This window comes from Aspergillus glaucus (assembly GCF_001890805.1).
Source record: "Aspergillus glaucus CBS 516.65 unplaced genomic scaffold ASPGLscaffold_2, whole genome shotgun sequence".
Classification (NCBI taxonomy): Eukaryota; Fungi; Ascomycota; class Eurotiomycetes; order Eurotiales; family Aspergillaceae; genus Aspergillus; species Aspergillus glaucus.
Genome location: NW_019170454.1, coordinates 1,143,323 through 1,162,032, shown reverse-complemented (window position 1 = coordinate 1,162,032; position 18,710 = coordinate 1,143,323). Strand labels below are relative to the sequence as shown.

The window sequence follows — 18,710 nt, the reverse complement described above, 5'->3', positions numbered from 1 at the left end:
TGAAGACCAGTTCCAAGGTTGAAATTATAATGCTAAATGATTTACATATCATTCATATTGACTCTTAGTTTGGCGTAGTAATGGAAAACTTCATGACAAAGAGATCGTCTGACAAAGGAGACAGACGCCGAAAGAAGGTAAAATGTGTACAAACGAGATGTCAAACAATGTGATTCAACTGATCGCGGTTGCTGTGAATATAACGATGACACATTTCTACCATGGTATAACAGAACCGTCATGGTTTCGAAAGGTGCCGCTGGTATCTCTAGAAGCAGTGTCGAGGGTCTTCACCATTGATGACACACTGGCCTCGACAGAAATCGCGCCGAGGTCCAAGAGCTTGAGGCTCAAGCCCTCTACCGCTGCGTTCGCCAGCTCCGTCTCGACCAGGCCGGGGTGGAAGACAAAGCTCGTCAACCAAGGCTCCTCAAAGTGAAGGCGGCGGACAAACCAGTTCAAAGCCGCCTTGCTTCCACCGTATGGGCTCTGAGTGGCCGGGAAGCCCGCAAGGGCTTCCATGGATCCAATGGACCCAATAAGACTTGAGATTGCGACGAAGACAGGCTTTCCAGTCTTGCTGGCCTGAAGGAGGTCGGCAGTGGCTTGGAAGAGCGTCACCGGACCCGTTGTGTTCACGATAAAATGTTCGGCGATGTTCCTAGCGGAAATTTGGCGTACAGGCGCGCCACCTAGAGAGATGCCGGCATTGGCGATAACGACGTCGATCGAGGACACTTCGTGTTCCGTCTGAAGCCGAGCCACCGCTTCCGCAGCATCAGTCTCAATTGAGGAGTCAAGTTTGACGGTAATCAGCTTAGAGCCGGCGCCTTTTGGGAGGTCTTGCAGGCTCTTGGACGATTCGCTCGACGGGTCTCGAACGGCCGCAATGACAGTGGTAGAGGGCCTTTGTAAGAACGTCTGGACAAAACCACGTCCAATGCCTCGGTTGCCACCGGTGACAAGATAGGTAGTCGGTGCACTCATTTTGATAACAATTTGTGGGGCTTTGGGCAAAGTGGCTTGATGTGTGTGGCAATTCAAGTGTGTACAAAGTATTCTCAAGGAGGAGCGTCACGTATATATATAGTTTCCTGGAGCAAAGAACATCAAAGCATCTAATCCCTTCCTCTCCTGCGATTTGGTTCGTATATGCCAACGGAAAAGATTATCACGCCGACTCCGAGCCAACAGATCGCCTTTGCCGCGGATTACACCATAGCTTAAAGAAAAAGATGATTAGTCGTTTAGTCCAGTCGTGTAGCTTGATCGGACATCATGACAAAGCACTTTTCTCCGAGCTAGTTAACTATGTGATTACCAATTGCTAGTGGGGTTCGTTTAGGTTGCTAGGTCAGGTATAGAATCCGAAAGAACCTGCCTCAAGGCCCACAAAGTGGAGTTTTTAGTCCGTTTCACTCGTTGAATAACTCCTAAGCTCATGATTAGTGATCGGACCGTGGAGTATGCTTTACACCTTGCCGTCGGTTCAAAAAGTCTAAATGTTCCGAGCCCTACTTCAACTGTGGTTCACTACTCGGGTCGCGGTGCAATAATTTTGCCGCCGCTTGCTTGCTTAGCAATGCGTAGACCTGCTGAAATCTCATCATCCGCCGTATGTTTGACAAATTGGAACCCTATCGATAGATTTTTCAATACGGCAACTCTTTCGCGCGATCACTGTGCCGATATCAGCTTGTTATCTAAATTACGGTGAAACTTGTATTAGGTAAGTTCTTTCACTATAACTACCCGCTGCTTATGGTCCTTAGAGCAGAATAATTGCGTGATCCCTGAATCTCACCTATAGATCCTTTTCGCAAATGGTTTTGCCGTTTAGCTAACGTAAATCCCAAGCGAGCTGCGCAGCCCAAAACACGTAGTACAGTGGCTCTGCTACTTTCAGGATTGCCCGTCTTTGGATGTGTGCATTAAAGACAAATTGTGAATAGTCACTTGCAACTTAAAAGCCAAACCCGAGAAATAAACGGGGTTCGTTGATTTATAACTGCTAGATGTATTAGGGGAGGGTTTCTTTTGGTACAATGGGTGTAACCATCCCCTCTTAGTTTTGATAATAGAAGGAATGTTTTAGACTGTGGATAGAAGTTTGATAGAAACTGTACTGATCAACGGGTGCCAAGAGTGAATGATCGTATATCAGTGACCGCCATGTGAGTCCTTTTCATTCAACCCCAAAGTGTGATATTATGAACTGTACCAGTGGTGGCCGAAGGTGTAAAGTCATGGTCTCATTTCTTCTCTGATCTCGGGAGGAAGGTCCTGATGAATAATAATCCCAAGCCTCGGGTGAATAACTGCTGATCATGTCGATTACATAGCGTGTTGCTGGCATCATTCGACCGTCGGCCTTTTGAATCGTTCCGTGAAACCTCACTAAATTTCTCTCTAAGAGAACTTTGCCTACAAGTTTCATGTTATACTACATTTGTGGAACCAGCCAATTAGGTACTTCTTCGATTATTTACTCACCACCTTGCTTTGCAGCACTTTGCACAACGCTGCAGCCGACATGAAAGCTCTCGTGGCAAACCGATATCTGGCGAAGCAAATACTCAACTTCGCTTGTTCCTCGTCATTCGGTCAATGTGTACGAGTCATCGATATACCAACTCCCCAAATTACCGATAGTGAGATACTGGTCCGAGTGCGTGCTGCTGCCCTCAACCCGGTTGACTACAAAAACATCGATTTCCTCTCTCCGAACAATAGTGTTATTGGCTGCGATTATGCTGGTGAGGTGGTCAAAGTTGGAGATGGCATGGTTGGCCGATTGAATGTTGGGGACAGAGTAGCAGGTTTTGTCCACGGTGGCCAATACCCTGATGTCGGCTCGTTTGCCGAATACCTGAAGGTCGATGGAGAGCTGGCTTGGCACATACCCGAGATGATGACCGATTCTGAGGCTGCAACGTACGGCATTCCAGCAGTCACTGCAATTCTTGCACTTATGTACCTTGATGTCGCTTGGGAAGATATTCTATCTGGCGCTACGAGGCAGTCTCCTGTTGATTCCTCCATCCTCATTTACTCTGGTGGTTCAAACGTTGGACTTTTCGCCATTTAACTTGCCAAAAGAGCGGGTCTTCATGTGGTCGTCACAGCGTCACCACGATCATTCGATCTCGTCAAATGCTATGGCGCAGACTCGGTATTTGACTATCAATCCCCTACAGCGGCGAGTGAAATTTCCAAAGCCTATCCAAGTATCACCAAAGCTTTGGATTGTTTTTCTGAAGGGAATTCCTCTCAATTCTGTGCCCAGGTGTTGAAAAGGGGGCAAGTTATTACGTTGCTTGATCAAGGGAAGCCGAAAAAAGCGGACGTCAAGTTCAAAAGTCTCATGGTTTTTACTGTCTTTGGGCGACAGTTTTCCTTGCTATCGCCCCTAGGTCCCACATTTCCGGTTGTGCCCGATGATCAGAATTTGCTTCGTCGTTTTTATGCCAGCTTGGGCGAACTATGTGATAGTGCTTTGAAACCACCCCCTCTTACAACGCTGCAAGGAGGACTTGATGAGGTGCTTGTCGGTCTCAACAAACTTCGCAGAGGAGAAGCCCGCGGCACTAAGTTTGTGGTGGAATTTCCGTGATTACATTTTCCTTCTCAATCAATCGCCCTGCAAAACTCCTCCAGATTAAGTAGCCTCACTTGGTAGCCTTAGTAGTGATCAGGCGTGGATTTTCATTGACTGTCAATTCAAGTCACGAAAATGCCAAGAATCCCAATCCTCAATAGTCAGGCCTGTGTGCTGGAAATGGCCTCTAGCACTCTCCTCTCTTGCTCCAACCTTGTTAGTACGCCAGTCAAGAAAGAAATCAAAACCCCTGATCCCGGTCTCCTTCAAAGTAGCTCCAGTTACGCCTAATAAAGCCCTTGAGCTCAGCGAAAAAAAAAAAAAAAAAAAAAAATCTTCAATTGGGTTGAGGTCCGGCGAATAAGGAGGTAGATAAACCAACTTGACTCCGGCATCGGCACACATCTGCGCAATACGTCCAGAGTGGTGAAACGATGCGTTATCCATGACCAAGACGGATTTCGACTCCGGCCATCTTTGGCAGTGCTGAAGAAGCTAGTCGATGAAGTCCTTGAACACAGTGGCATCTGTTGAACCGCGAAAAATGCGAGAAATCACGATGCTATCTTGGGCGTACGCAAGGGGTATTTGATACCGGTCATCACGGTGGAACTGTGACACTTGCACGGGGGCAACACCAAGTGGTGACCGGCCCGTTCTTCTGAATGCGATCCATTTATCACAACCAGACTCATCAACGTAGACTAGGTTCTCGGTCATCATCCTGGTTTCATGTTAGCAATGAAGTCGTAATGCAATCATAGCTGACTTGCTCCTTGAAACGGGGCATGTTAACAACATAGAAAGCATCAATGTCCACACGGCAATAGCTGCGGTTGGCCACAAATGGCTCCATGCCGAGTCTACCGTGACCGATAAGTTTGCCATAGGGCGCGACATACTTCCAGGTCTTGTGGAAGAGTTCGCCAGAGAGGGGGTTAAGGACCTGGTCGACATCCTTGCCGTTGGTCTCGTGGTACAATTCCTCGACGAAAGAGTTGTCACGAGAGTTGAAGATCCTGTTCCTGGTGATGTTACAGTTCTTGGCGAGATACTGCGCTTTCTCTTCAGATCAAATGGTAGTATAGATCTCTGCTCCAATTATCCGCGCAATCTGGATGGCGGCAAGACCGACACCACCACAGGCAGAGTGGATGAGGAGAGATTCATCCTTCTTGAGCTGACCAACGGTGATGAGGGACTGTTGCACGGTGGCATAGACCGTGAACATAGTCGCAGCATCGATGAAGCTGAGTGAGTCTGGGATCTTGACACACATGATCTCGTTGGCGATCAGCAGCGTCGACAACATATTGTGCTCCATAGCAGCAACACGGTCTCCTGGCTTGAAGTCTTGACCTTGGGACCGACACGGCGAACAACACCCGTGCCCTCAAGACCATGGTAACGTCCAACATGGTCAACAAGGTTCATACAGACCAAGATATCTTCGAATTTGACACCAACGGCGTGCTTCTCGATCTTAAGCTCGTGGTCCTTAAAAGGGGCGGGCTCAATGGAGGGTATTCAAGCGAATGCTAGATCGGAAGGTCGGGTTGGACTTCAGTAGGTCGCCACCCATCTGATGCCATTGAGCGCCCTGGCCGGTCAATACCATGGCAATCTTGGGTTTCTGCTGGCCAGGTTTGGTGATCGGAGAAGCAGCTCCAACTGAAGAACCATTGGCGATGGCGAATGCATGATAAGGCAGATGCTCCCTGCCACGAGTAAGCGTGTATGCGACGTCCTCGACATTCAGCGCAGTCTCTCCAATGAAGGTCTTGTAATTTCCAATGGGAGTCGTGAGCGACTGTTGGGTGCTCGCGGAATAGAGGAGAATTTGGGCAGCCTCCTCAATCCGGGGTCCAGCAGGAGCTTTGTAGCTCGCTGCAGAGTCGATGATGGCGTGGGCATTGGTTCCTCCCAAACCGAATGAGTTCAAACTGACTCGCTCCAGGCGGCCTTCGGGCCAGAATAGGGGCTCTTCTGCAAGCGCAAGTTTGCCTGACTACCATGGGATGTTCAGGTTCCTTGGGGAGTACTTGATGCTTGGGGGAATTATCTTGTTCTCGAGCGCAAGAACAGTCTTTGAGGACTGTGAGAATACTGGAGACTCCCTTTGTGTGGCCAAAGTTGGGTTTGGTAGATCCAATGATTACACCTGCTTCACCAAAAACGCGGGCCACGGCCTTGGTTTCGATAGGGTCACCCATCGGTGTACCAGTTCCGTGGCACTCGACGTACCCAGTATCTGATACATCGAGATCCACAACTTCGTATGCTCTGCGTATCATAGCCTCCTGGACATCTGGACTGGGCAAACTGAATCCAGCGGTTTTGCCGTCGTGATTGGTGGTGGTGGCTCGAATGACGTCCCGATTGCATCCTCAAGCGGCTTCACCACGGGTGTATCTGTTAGCGGCAGTTGAAAAAGTCTTGCAAGAGCCGTCTGGGGAGAGGACACCCTGTTCAGACATCATAGTTGTACAACTGGGTCTCAAGATGGGGTTAGTGCCACCAACGATGGCGGACACACAGTAGCCTCTATCGATCACTACGCAAGCTTCGTGTAGCGCCACCATAGAGGCCGAACAAGTAGATGCCGAAGTTCTGGGTATCCTGTGCAAGCATCTCAAGCCATGTTTAAGCTTGACAGCGTTAATCCAGTGGTGTATCCAATGTGATGCCCACCACCAGTTAAACAAGACTTTTGTCTGATGGAATATGTTCATCAGAGAGCCCCACTTATCGATGATTGGTGGTTAACGTTCAATCTTCATGACACTAGATATGTTCAATTTTTCAACAGCACTCTTACTCTGGATTTGGCAGATGAACTAAGCTTAGACATTCACTAAGTCCTCATATTACACAAAATGAACCTTTTCGCAATGATGGATCAACATCGCCGAGAGCAATATCTTTGCTGGCGAGAAATAGGGTCAATTCCTCTGGAAATGGCATATTTATCCCTGTTCAGCCACTGCCGAGAATACAAACACCTTTACGAAATAAAACCACACAAAAGTGGTAGTTTTTATGATACCATTTTGCAACGGCATTACGCAAGAGAATAGAAATATATGGGTGAGAACGTTTGGCAACGACACCGTGGAAAATTCTACAGACAAGTGGCAATTGGCCGACGGTGGTCTTTCGTCGTTGACAAACTGTCTCGTGGAGCTATGTTCCTTATTAGCAAGAAAATTGCTACTTTGATATGAGTGCAACACACCGCTGTCTTCTCTGAAACAGGCCGAATGGGGCTAAACCCACTGAAGCTACAGGCACGAGTTGACAGAGTTTGACGCGCTTTTTTCTTATATCACTAAGCACTATCCACAAGCCCTTCAGATACACAACAACCGATTGCGGGTACAATATGGGCTGCGAAAGAGCTTGAGTCTCTTCTCTATGAAGGGATCGCCGGGACTAGTTGAGCCTAAGCTACGTCAAGCCTACTGGAGTATTTTGGAGTCTGGTTAGGACGTTAAAGCGTTGGGTCAGAGTAGGACCAATTAAAGCCGGTTTATCATACGAAATTATGTAGAATCAATTCAAATCTAAGCCAAGGGATGGGATTGGGTATAAGCTGTAATCAGCCTTGGGAGTCTGTCAAGCTTGGAATCAATACCCTTCCTTGATAAGGGAGTCGAAAGGACAGATACCATTAATGAAGAATGGACGGAAAAGCAAGACTTCATGCAAATGCATTTTCTAGCAAAAGATAGGGGAGCAGAGAATATGAATCAATTCACTGCATAAAAGACAGAGGGGGACAGAATCAGCTCAAAACGCCGGTCAATGTAAACGAGGCAAAGGAAACCAGAAGTGGAGGCAAGAGGACGCAGCCGCAATTTCTGAAAGAAAAAAGAAAAAAGAAAAAAAGAAATAGGGGTTAGTGGAGTTCAAATGGCCAGGAACATGGATGAGTGCAGAATATGTGAGGGAGGGCTCTTTTATACTTGGGAGGCCAGGCGGGCGACGTTAAGCCATTGCCGAGGCCCATGGAGTCTCCACCGGAACTTTGAAGATCCTGAACGACATATTTCTAGACGGGACGAACCTCCTCGTGGATCAGGTCTTGTATGTAATAACTGAGGAATACGGCCTCATTTGCTAACAAGAGGCCCGCTTAGGTGTCTTCCCAGGAAATGCAATGTCTACAAAGTACAGGATGGCGACACCTGCTCCTCCATTGCATCCTCCCAGCGAATCTCAGTGACAGACCTGCTCAGATACAATCCCACGCTGAACAGCGCATGTTCGAACCTCGTCATTAGCAACAATATTTGTATTGGACGATCTGGGACGCTGTACACACCCACAACCATTGCAGGGGCGACTGCCACTAAGACAAACCAATACGCCACGGCGACAGTCACTCCTGGCGGTACTACTGCCGGCGGGACCACTGACAAGTGTGGAAAATACCACAAAGTCTCTGCTGGAGACACCTGTGAGCAGATCTCGCTCAAGTACTCAATTAGTGTTGATCTATTTTTGGCTATCAATCCATCGCCCGGCATTGAGTACTGTGTCTTTCCCACGCAGAATTGGAATGCTACAATGGGTTCGAACATGACCACATCGACCTATATCACAGCACCAGGTCCAACTCCTACTGGGTCGACTTCCAAATGCTACTCCTGGTGCGCTTTAGATCTAACAAACCATGATTTCGGTTGTTGCTAACTCAGATCCTTTAGGCATGTCGTTGAAAAAGACGATGATTGCACGAAACTCGAGGCCATCTATGGAGTCTCCTTTGGCGAATTGCAAGCTTGGAACCCTCAGATTAACTCAATTTGCTCTAATCTTCTGCTTGACGCCGCGTAAGTAGAGTGCACCAGTTCTCTTCTAAGCTCATTTGTTTACATCTTCTTCTCTAGTTACTGCGTCAAAGGAGGCTCTGTGACAACACCTAGCTCCAAATCCGCCTCATCAACACCCACATCGAGCGGCGCTCCCCCAGGCCCTACTCAGTCCGGCGTCGCAGGAAATTGCGACAGTTGGGTGATGCAGAAAGATGGTAAGCATCCTCCTAGTATCCGCCTCATTGACCCATAGCTGATACTTCTTTTCCTTGCCTCCAGGCATCTACTGCGCCGACATGGCTGACAATGCTGGAATCACAATTGACGAGCTTTACAAGTGGAATCCGGCCCTAATCGGAGGCCACGTGACTGCTCACTGAGCAGGCTCTGAGTACCCTTATTAAAGCGGCGGCGTCCAGAAGAGGAAAGCCACGGTCGTTCTAGAAAAACAGGTACGTATAGGTGCATATAAATATATATATCGGTGACCGGCCCATTGTCTCGACCAAGGATAGTTATTTAATCATGTCCAGATTACATTCAAACCATAGATAACCGACTGGAGACCACCAGCTCTCTAAAAGTACTCCAATAATGTGCTTTGTACAAGTACTCGGGGCAGGGCTGTAGAACCCCGAGATGCAATCCTCAGGTATCCACAAGGCCAGCCTTACAACCAGCCACAATCACAGCACAACCATGTAGAACTACATCATTCGACTCCGATCCCTTTGAAATTGTGCAATGCGTACTCGATCTGGTGTAATGCATTGAAAAGATGCAGCCAAGCGCATAAATTGCTCGTATGGACTACGGATACCGAATACGGAGTCCCGTATAGAGGACACCTCACTCTGTACCATACACCCCGCAATTGCCGACCTGACCCACCTAACACATTATACCAGCATATGGAGTACAATCCTACAGCAGACCAGATCCCATGCCCAGGAATAAACAGACTAACTATCGTTTCGAATATCACTAGTCGACAGCAAGCCACACCGCAACACCGCCACACCCGAATGCACGGAAACAGTCTCCATCCGGTACAACTACATACAAACAAGACGAGAAACGAACAACTCAGACACGCAGCCAGCCCAGACAAATCATACCCAATACACTCCATAGCCGAGGTCTTTCCATTACATTCGGCATGCTTCTTCCGGGGGTCACGGGCGCGGTGTTGGCGGTTGGACCACTTTAGTTGGGCCTTTGTATGTATGGCTTGATGCCATGCCACATAAGGCGCAGCTGAGTGGCTTGTGGATAGTAACTGAAACTGAGACAGTATGACGGCGTTTATTCCGGGCGTTACGCCCTGGATATAATTATGGACTGGACCGGTTGGTACGGATAAGGGGGATGAAATGCATCTGCCTAATTAATATTAATATTGATGTTTACTCCGTAGTGGGGAATGGTGTTAACTATGTATGGTGTACGGGTACAGATGGGTATACATACAGTGTACACATGGACATACATGGCATAGTACACATGCAGCTGCCCCTCCATCCGTGACGCCGTATATATACCCCCCTCTCCCTCTTCTTCCCCTCTCCTTTTTACTCTACTACAGAGTACAATCACACATATCAAAATGTCCTACTACGAACAACCCCCCTACTACGGCGGCACACCGCAGTACGAACGCCCCCCCTACGACCAGCCCCCCTCAGGCTCCCCCTACGACCGTCCCCGCTACGAGGGTCATCCCTACGGCGGCCCTCCCCAAGGCTCTCCCTACGGCGGCCCCCCTGGTCCCCCTCCCTCCGATAGACCCCCCTACGGCGGCTCTCCTTACGATCGTCCCCCATCCGGCTCTCCTTACGACCGTCCCCCATCCGGCTCTCCATATGAACGACCCCCGCAGGACTCCCCCTACGACCGCCCACCACAGGGCTCCCCCTACGGCGGCCCCCCTCCACCAGGCCCCGGCGGCCCCGGCGGCCCCGGCCTCTCCGCCCGCCCACCACCAAACCCCCCGCCGCCTCTCCCCCTAGGCTGGTCCCAGCAATGGGAACCCAGTATCCGCCGTGCTTTCTTCCTCGAGGAATCCACCGGCCGCACGCAGTGGGAGCCACCCATGGGCGATAGCGAGTTTGGTGCTAGGGGCGGACCGCCGCCGGAGTCGGACTCGTATTATCGTGCCGGGCCGCCGCCGCCGCCGATGGGATACGGTGGTGGTCCTCCGCCGGGTGGACCGGAGGGGTATGCTTCTCCGCCGCCGCAGGGCGAGTATTATCAGGGTGAGGATCCGCAGGAGAAGAAGAAGAGTGATCGGAAGAAGTATCTTCTGGGTGGTGCTGCGGGGTTGGCGTTGGGAGCTGCGGGGGGTGCATTTATTGCGCACGAGATGGGTACGTTTTCCCCTTTGCTTTCGAGTTCGAATGTGGATGATGTGGTATGGGATGGTGCTAACTGGATGCAGGCGATGATAGTTCCTCCGACGAGGAGAAAGAAAGGGAACATGAGCGTGAGGAGCGCGAAGAGGCGTATTCGGACAGCGGGGATAACTATCCCCCGCCTGATGATTGGTGATTGTGTGCGTTTGGCTGAGTATATTGGTTATGTTGGTAAATATGAATTTCAGATCATTTCGGTTGTATTTGGGATCTTGCATTTGTAAATCCGGCGATCGTGGGGTGTGTTTGCATTGGGTGCAAACATGTAGTCTTATGCCTTATTGGGCGTGTCCACTTTTCTGGAGAGTAAACTAGGTCAGTGACGAGAGATGTTCTTTCAACCAACAAATTACTACTGCTTCTGTTGCCTGTGCATGTCATGCACCCTAGGACCGTCCAGAGCCGTTGATGCCTACCATTCCAGCTATCTCCCAACTCCATCTGCATCCTGGTGCCAAGTCCATATCACCCATACCTATCGAAGGTACATTGTACAGGATTCATTCACTGAAATGTCACCACTGCAGAGTAGATCAGCATCCCCGTCAAGACCAGGAAAAGCTGCCATGCACAACCTGGTGGTCTGCAGTGCAACAGACCCAAATGATCCCACTCACAGCGCCATGTTCTCTGATTTCAAGAAGATATCATCAATGCTCATGCCCATGGAAACTCAAACTGCTATGGGAAATATATTTCTGTCGTGCTTCCAGCTGGAAGAGCGTTTGAATTGTCTGTCCATGAGAACGACGCCCACAACAGAGACCAAATCGGGGAGGCCGGAGTCAAGCTCGGGCTTGGGACCTGTCTTTACTGACCACGACCGCATACACCACAAACAGGTCCAGGAAGAGGCGAAGCTTGCTGGAACCTCGCCTAATAAAGACGGTGCTTTCCATGACGAAGTCGTCGGGTGGATTAAGCAAAAGACTCAAGAAGCGCAACCAGGAGACATGGTCAATCTCTTTTTTTTCAAGGCCACGGATTCCCCGAAAGCATCTCGCTCGGCAAAAAAGGTAATCAACAACAATGATTCGGTGCCTCTTCTTCAGCGATTTTGTAAAGGAGTGCAGGTAAACGCAGTGCGCCTGTACTCAAATCGCCAATTTGGCAAGCTTGTGGACGCAATCCGCCATGATAAATGGCATAATGGACGTATGACTGCCGGCGAACGGCATGGTCAGTGCCGTTTTGCTACTACGCGCCGTTTGAGTGGGATGTTTAAGGATCTCGCGAACTCAAAAAGGCCCCACACAGTCGTCGATCCAGCCTGATTTGTCTGATGTACATTCCAGATTCCTCAGGGTCCAGGAGGATCGATATATCACGGAGGACGGACCCGATGAGGTACACAACGCAAGTGACAGATCTGCAATCCTAGAGGAGTTCGCCAATGTGCTCCTTCGTGACTACGTTGACGTAGGGTGCTACCCCAAATGAACCGCTTCCGTAAATACATGCAGTTCTCCTCATTGACCGAAACAGCAAAGGCACTATTCGAGAGAACCATAGCCAGCTGCGATCCCAGGGCTCAAAACGCCGCACGAGAACTTGTGCTCGCCTACACAAATGTATGCAACGAAAACCTCCAGGACATACATGACATCGGGATCTTCGACAACTTATACAGGGCCAAAAAGCCCAATTATGAACGTGCCATGAAGATTGTCTCCTGGCGATCGGTGCAACAATCAACCGGTTAGAACGTGTTCGTCCACTTGATTGAACAGGGCTTTTTGCCTACCGACGCTCTGAACGAACGCATGGCTTTCCGCCAGAGGTCAAAAGAGGTGACAGCCGTTATAAAGCTATTATATTGCTTTAAGTTTGCTTCAACTAATTACAAAGCCGAAGTTCATCGGATCTTCATCCGGAGCGATATGCATGACAGCACTGAATCATCCTGGGCTGGCATGAGACCGTCAGCATGAAGAATGCTAAGCTGGTCTACGAATGCCTATATTGGGACACGTATACCAACACGACCACGTCTCACTTGTGTTTCTTCAACGAAGTGACCATAGCGGATGAGAAGCCAACAGAACAAATAAGGCAATGCAACGGGCGATACTACTTCTTCGCCCACAGAAGACGGAATGGGAGGATGTTATCCTGCTACCACCTGAGTAGCTGGCCCGGACTCCTCTGCCGACGACAAAATTGGATGCCTTCGCATGAAACCTCGTCTTTCCCCGATCTAAATGAATATGCTTACATATTCTACAGAGGAAGTGCCAACGCGTTACGGCCAATAGGAAGACTACTAACAGCAGCGCGTTTTGTCCGAGTCAATGCTAACAAGGATTTACTGTATCATTCCGGTCGACGCTGAATCTCTCAGCTATTTCCAAAGTAGTGGAACAGTTCGGTTGTGTTGCTGGTTAACAATTCGCCATTCTCATATTCTACAATCTGATGGAAAAGGAATGTACAGAAGAAACATGTCATCCATGGCAAACGCTGTTAGAAGCCTAGGAGATTATAGCAACCTAGCACAATTATATCCGCTGTTTATAGCGCATAACCAAGCATGTACGGCGTGGTTGAAGTGTACCAAAATGCCAAGACAAATCGCATGCTCGACTTGGCCGCCAATCAGCCTAAAGCAAAAGCAATGGTCTACAAATGTTGGAGATCAGTCATCGTGCTACACTTGACCAATGGCAGTGGGAGCATGTAACACTCTATCGATTTCCATGGGGTTTGGTTTTGGTACTAAGAGGCACACAGCTACCGACACCCGCTCGTCGATATACACGAGGGACTTGTCGAGACTGGGGTATAGTACCTACGTATTCACATCATATAGGGAGCAAGAATCTGCACATTAGCACACTGATGGTATTGAGTAGTGAATGTGAATGTGAGGAAGAGGAAGGGGAAAGTGGCGGATGTCGCGGTTTATATGTTGTCGTGGTACGTGGTAGCTAACCGGATTTGGTTAAGAGGGGTTAAGCGACAGTTGTACAAGTATGAGTAGAGTCCGGTATGCACCGTACAGTGATGTTCTATGTTCAACGAAATAACGGAAAATTGAACATAATACAGTACGTCCAAGTAGTACGTAGGTACTTTCTCTGCGCACCAATAACCCGTCTCCAATTATATGACCTCACAGACCTAGTTCTTTGATACCGAATGCCTCTGATCCCTACCAATCATGGTACAACACGGGGAAGATCAACAGTATATCTCCTGAACAGGCAGGTCTGCGGAGTCTTAGCATTCCTTAACCTAATTTGGGTATCGGGATAACCATGGTTGTGTCATGAATGCGTGTTTGTCGACATCATATGTGGTTCCATTACGAGGAACTGTTCCGGATCCTGTCCAAGTATATCTGTTCTATGATGACCTAGCCGGAGTATGTTGGCGATCAAAATTAAACAAGTCACTTCAAGGTTCTAGTTAGTCAATGCTTATTTCGCGCAGAGCCATCAAAGATTAAGGGAGAGAGTGTATCTCAAATAAAACCGTATCTAAGGATCTCCGGACAAATGGGGTACTGGGTCCCGTACTCCACAATACCCCACAACTGTGCTCTGACGCGGTAAGACATTGGAGACTTTGCCCCCCTGGCCAAGGACCCTGATGTCGGATTCACGGACAATCCACCAAACTCGGGAAGAATCGGAGCAACACACAGAGCCAAGGTGGAAATAACCTCCCTGTCACTCTCGCTTAAGCGCATCTAGCGATCTCCTGCAAGTTTAACGCAGAGTTAACGTTCAGATCCCTCCATTGAACCTACCCCTATCCAACTACTGACCTTCTGGCCCGCCATGGGGGTCCCGCCCCATAAAATAAACTTAGACTCCAAGCTTTATCCAAAACCCTGAACTCTTCCGCTCGTCCCTGGCCAATGGGAGCCCCGAACCAAGAATGATGATTCTTCACTCCGCGTTTTCGTTTACCCCATGGACCCGCCCCCGCCTTTCCCCTTTTTGGTTGTTGCGTTTTTGTGGGGAAATCTCCGTTGTTTAACCTGGAATTTTAGCTACGCGGCCACACAGAGTGTTGTGCTATTGTTTTCCAGCACAGCTCGACAATGACCTCAACAAACTTAATTGTGCGCTTCGGTGCCTATCGGTTCAGAATTATGGTTGAGATAAGCTTGAGGATGTAGCCGCGGATTTAGAACATGGTTGGTCTTCTCTTCCGCGGATATTTGGTCGCGTAGCCGCTCTCTATGCTGGAGTATGGTCCGCAGAAGGGATCCTCAATGACAGCCCCAGAAAGCTATATATAGGGGGTGCCCCCATCTGGTATCGTGACCACCCCAGCCCTCTCCTGCACTCTCATACTGTACCACCTCTTCTCCCTTCACATCTTTCCCTCTACTCCTTCCCTAAATCCTCCACAATGGCGGACGTCGACCTCGAAAAGCAAAACACAATCACCAGCCAACACAACAATGGCTCCCCCAACCTCTCCCACCAAGAAACTTCATCCTCCACCCACGACTACAGCCGCTACGGCCCCCTAGCCCACGTCAACACCGCCTCAACCCGTCTCCCTGCCTTTGGTGGTGAACTACAGCCTGGTCTATACAAACCTCCCACTGATCGGAAAGTCGCGAATCCCGGGCCGTTGGGGCTTTGTGGTTTCGCGCTTACTACTTTCCTCCTGGGGTTGATTCAGATGCAGGTGAAGGGTATTTTGCTGCCGAATATTGTTGTTGCGCCGGCGTTGGCGTATGGGGGGTTGGTGCAGCTTTGTGCTGGGATGTGGTATGTTCTGAGAACGGGGTATATATGGATGTTCAGGAACTGACAAAGATACTCAGGGAAATGGCAATTGGAAATACATTCGGTGCGACTGTACTCTCATCTTATGGTGGATTCTGGATCTCCATCGCGATCACCTTTATCCCCGGTGGATTCGAAATCATGCCCACGCTTGAGAAAGCAGGTGGTGGTACAACCGCGATGTTCTACGACTCTTTCTCCTTATTCCTCTGGGTAAGTCCCCTTTCCCCTCCCCCACCCCTCTCAACCACCAAACCAATTACTAACACGACAACAGGGTTGGTTCATCTTCACAACAATAATAACCTTCCTAACCCTCCGCTCCACCCTCGCCTTCTTCTCCCTCTTCTTCTTCGTCGACATCGCCGTTCTCCTCCTCGCACTCGCCTACATGATCCGCGACCCTGCCGGCATGCCGCACGCGCAACTGCAGAAAGCAGGTGGATTCTTTGCGCTGCTGGGGGCATTTTTGGCGTGGTATAATGCGTTTGCCGGGCTGGCGGATAATACTAATAGTTTCTTTGTTGTGCCAGTTTTGCATTTCCCCTGGAGTGAGAAGGGAAGGCAAGGAAGGAAGGCGGAGTAGGGGGTTTCTTTTTTGTTTTGGGGTATAGATGTGATGAAATGATGTCTTATGGGCCTGTGGGCAGGTATGAATATGGATACTGAGATGTGACGGATGGGATTACTTTTCTACTTAATATTGGGATAATAAGACTTTGTCATGAACATATAAACCCCTCTATCGTATACCATCTATGTATCTCAAGCTCCATTACCCGGCTGCTTAAACACCACCCCATCAATAACCGTCGTCAGCGTCCCATTCGCATTAAATATGTTTGTCATCGCATCAATCTCCAAATGAAACCCCCCAGGCCCAGTCTTCTTCGTACCCTCCTGCTCACCCGTCGACACAATATCCGAAAACCAATCTACCCGGTTCAACGTAACAGAAAGCGGCGTGGACTTGACTTTCTCAGAACCACTGATAAAACTCAATCCATCATCGGAGTAGTTGTAGTATGTAGCGCCGACGGTCATGATGGATGGGTTGTTGTGGCCGTAGGAAATCGACACACTCGCGGAGCCGGAGTTCTTGCCCTTGAGGGTGTAATTACCGGCACCGGGGTATGTTCGCTCGGGCATCTTATCACCGGGTTTATACGGCGTACCCCAAGGGACATCATCAGAAACCGGCTCAAAATGCCGCTGTTTGATAGGTTCACGACTACTCAAATGCGCAAGCATAACCCTACTCGTCCTACCACCCTCCTCCGTCGACTTCGGGCACGGAAGCGGATTCCTACCCCCACACGCAGGAGCCTGCACCAAGTTCTGAAAATACACAATCCGAGTCCCACCAGGCGACCACCGCGGATCAGCACCAGCATTCCAATTCGGATCGTTAATACTACCCGGGCTCCCATCACCAGCAGCATTAATCTTTTGTCCGAAATACGTCCCGCGATCGCCGTCATGGTCGAGAAGCCAGGGCTCGAAGAACCGTCTAGCACCGTTGTTCCGGGTTGATGCTGTCACTGTGACAGATGCCATATCTGTGACCGGGGGGATACCGCGCAGTCCGGCCAGGAACATCTGGCGACCTGTTCCGCGGGTGTCGAGGATGACTTGCCATTTATCGTCTGGAGAGACGTCGATGGGGTCCGTGTATTCGGGGTGGCTGGTTAGCCGGCGCACTTTGCCGGTCGTTAGATCTGCGGCGAAGAGATCGATGTTGCATGATTCAACCGGGCTGCCGACATAAGTCACTTCTTTTCCAGAGCCTGTGAAGCCGCGGAATTCGCCGACGGTGATTGTGTCTGGTTTGAAGATTAGGTCACTGCCGTTCGCGGTGAATGGTAGTGAGGCGTCCTTGTTAAAGAGGACAGTCACGTTAACGAGCTCATAGCGGGGTACGCGAGGGGTACCAGTTTTGGGAGATGGGTTGAATCGCAATCGACCGAAGTATCCGTACTCGTCAATCTTGCCGCTTGATATCCCGAAGGAGTTGAAGCCAATGTGCACATTATCTGGGTGGATTCGGATTTCTCGGATTGTGCCGCCAGGTCCTGATCCATCGGCTTTGTTGTCCCACCGGATGGGGTAGATATGGACTTTCTCGGGGGTGCATTTTTCACTGGACAATAGTTCCTCTCCGCAGCTCACGATGTTCGCTTCAACGAGCACGCGCTTCCCGTCTTTGAATGCCTGCGGGTACGAAAGCAGCTCTGTGCTTCCCACGCTGTTGTTCTTCGGCACCCCGCAGGTAATGCATTTCCACGGATCGCCGTTGGGAAAGGTCGTGTTGTCGGCCTTGACTATGATCAGTTGGACACCGTTATAAATGCTCGCCGGGTTCGGGGATGCCGGAGCACCGGTGAAGTTCGCGCTGATGACGACGTGGTTGCCGTCGGGAAGGAAGTTCCCGCTTTGGAGGGAGGAGGTCCGGTCGAGGCAGCCTGTGTTGTGAATGCAGGAGCCTGGCTTAGTATTCGGGGCGACCGGAGGGAGAGGGAGTTCAGTGATAGTTATGGGCTCGGGTTGCGGTGGTGCGATATCATTTCGGTGATTGAGGGTTGGATTGCTGTCAGATGCAATAGCCTGGACCCAGGCGATAGGGCCTAGCAAGGCAGTCTGGAATCGCATTTCAATTTCAACACGACTGAACTATTATCAGCCATCATGACTGACATTGCGGGGTTTTTAAACTTGCATTAGGGTCCAGAGTCATTTTCCGTTTTACATGTTTCCAATTACGCGGACAAGACCCTGGATGTTCATGAAGATTCCTCGATTGGAAAATAATACGAGTACGAACCCCCCCACATATACCCTCGGGTTCGTACTCGTACCGTTTGCCTGTTATGGCGGGGATAGGACTATTTTCCTGATATGATCAGTGTTGTGATGCAATGCCCCGGATTCAAGTCTTCAAGTCTTCATTCTAACAAAGGATTGTTCGGCGAAATGTGCCTCTATTGCCTACTTGGGTTTAGAGCATGATTTTGATTTCTTCTAATAAGGTAATGCAGGGACGGTTAAATGTCGGACCCAATACACCGTATGCGGGGGGTTAGTTTTGACATTGACATCTGATGGAGCCGTTTGTACTCCGTACCTGCATGGAGATTCT

At 49.6% G+C, this 18,710-nt stretch overlaps 9 protein-coding genes across 9 annotated transcripts; 5 read left to right on the top strand and 4 right to left on the bottom strand.

The window, feature by feature from the left end:
* Positions 1-216: 216 nt before the first annotated feature.
* On the bottom strand, positions 217-987 carry ASPGLDRAFT_163263 (SDR family oxidoreductase; the record flags this gene model as incomplete). Its single annotated transcript, XM_022542539.1, has 1 exon — positions 217-987. One exon carries the CDS (start codon positions 985-987, stop codon positions 217-219), a length of 771 nt encoding a protein of 256 aa, XP_022405359.1.
* A 1,546-nt stretch (positions 988-2,533) lies between these two features.
* Positions 2,534-3,670, top strand: ASPGLDRAFT_71652 (zinc-binding alcohol dehydrogenase family protein; the record flags this gene model as incomplete). The annotated part of the gene is made up of 2 exons (XM_022549563.1): positions 2,534-3,056; positions 3,102-3,670. The coding sequence occupies 2 exons, from the start codon at positions 2,534-2,536 to the stop codon at positions 3,611-3,613; spliced, it is 1,035 nt and encodes a 344-aa protein (XP_022405358.1). The 3' UTR covers positions 3,614-3,670.
* A 1,441-nt stretch (positions 3,671-5,111) lies between these two features.
* Positions 5,112-5,892, bottom strand: ASPGLDRAFT_31800 (uncharacterized protein; the record flags this gene model as incomplete). Its single annotated transcript, XM_022544101.1, has 2 exons — positions 5,112-5,602; positions 5,682-5,892. 2 exons carry the CDS (start codon positions 5,890-5,892, stop codon positions 5,112-5,114), a joined length of 702 nt encoding a protein of 233 aa, XP_022405357.1.
* Positions 5,893-5,985: 93 nt separating this feature from the next.
* On the bottom strand, positions 5,986-6,198 carry ASPGLDRAFT_93699 (uncharacterized protein; the record flags this gene model as incomplete). Its single annotated transcript, XM_022550546.1, has 1 exon — positions 5,986-6,198. A coding segment is annotated over one exon (213 nt), but the record flags the coding sequence as incomplete, so codon positions are not given.
* Positions 6,199-7,607: 1,409 nt separating this feature from the next.
* ASPGLDRAFT_1499907 (uncharacterized protein) lies at positions 7,608-8,921 on the top strand (the record flags this gene model as incomplete). Its single annotated transcript, XM_022542091.1, has 5 exons — positions 7,608-7,684; positions 7,738-8,250; positions 8,308-8,433; positions 8,491-8,630; positions 8,695-8,921. Coding segments are annotated over 5 exons (957 nt in total), but the record flags the coding sequence as incomplete, so codon positions are not given.
* A 1,100-nt stretch (positions 8,922-10,021) lies between these two features.
* ASPGLDRAFT_22169 (WW domain protein) lies at positions 10,022-10,962 on the top strand (the record flags this gene model as incomplete). The annotated part of the gene is made up of 2 exons (XM_022543159.1): positions 10,022-10,781; positions 10,853-10,962. 2 exons carry the CDS (start codon positions 10,022-10,024, stop codon positions 10,960-10,962), a joined length of 870 nt encoding a protein of 289 aa, XP_022405354.1.
* A 430-nt stretch (positions 10,963-11,392) lies between these two features.
* ASPGLDRAFT_31797 (uncharacterized protein) lies at positions 11,393-12,100 on the top strand (the record flags this gene model as incomplete). Its single annotated transcript, XM_022544100.1, has 1 exon — positions 11,393-12,100. The coding sequence occupies one exon, from the start codon at positions 11,393-11,395 to the stop codon at positions 12,098-12,100; it is 708 nt and encodes a 235-aa protein (XP_022405353.1).
* Positions 12,101-15,188: 3,088 nt separating this feature from the next.
* On the top strand, positions 15,189-16,160 carry ASPGLDRAFT_116658 (acetate uptake transporter family protein; the record flags this gene model as incomplete). Its single annotated transcript, XM_022539793.1, has 3 exons — positions 15,189-15,556; positions 15,613-15,787; positions 15,852-16,160. 3 exons carry the CDS (start codon positions 15,189-15,191, stop codon positions 16,158-16,160), a joined length of 852 nt encoding a protein of 283 aa, XP_022405352.1.
* Positions 16,161-16,339: 179 nt separating this feature from the next.
* ASPGLDRAFT_63511 (uncharacterized protein) lies at positions 16,340-18,358 on the bottom strand (the record flags this gene model as incomplete). Its single annotated transcript, XM_022548669.1, has 2 exons — positions 16,340-18,161; positions 18,321-18,358. The coding sequence occupies 2 exons, from the start codon at positions 18,356-18,358 to the stop codon at positions 16,340-16,342; spliced, it is 1,860 nt and encodes a 619-aa protein (XP_022405351.1).
* Positions 18,359-18,710: the final 352 nt, after the last annotated feature.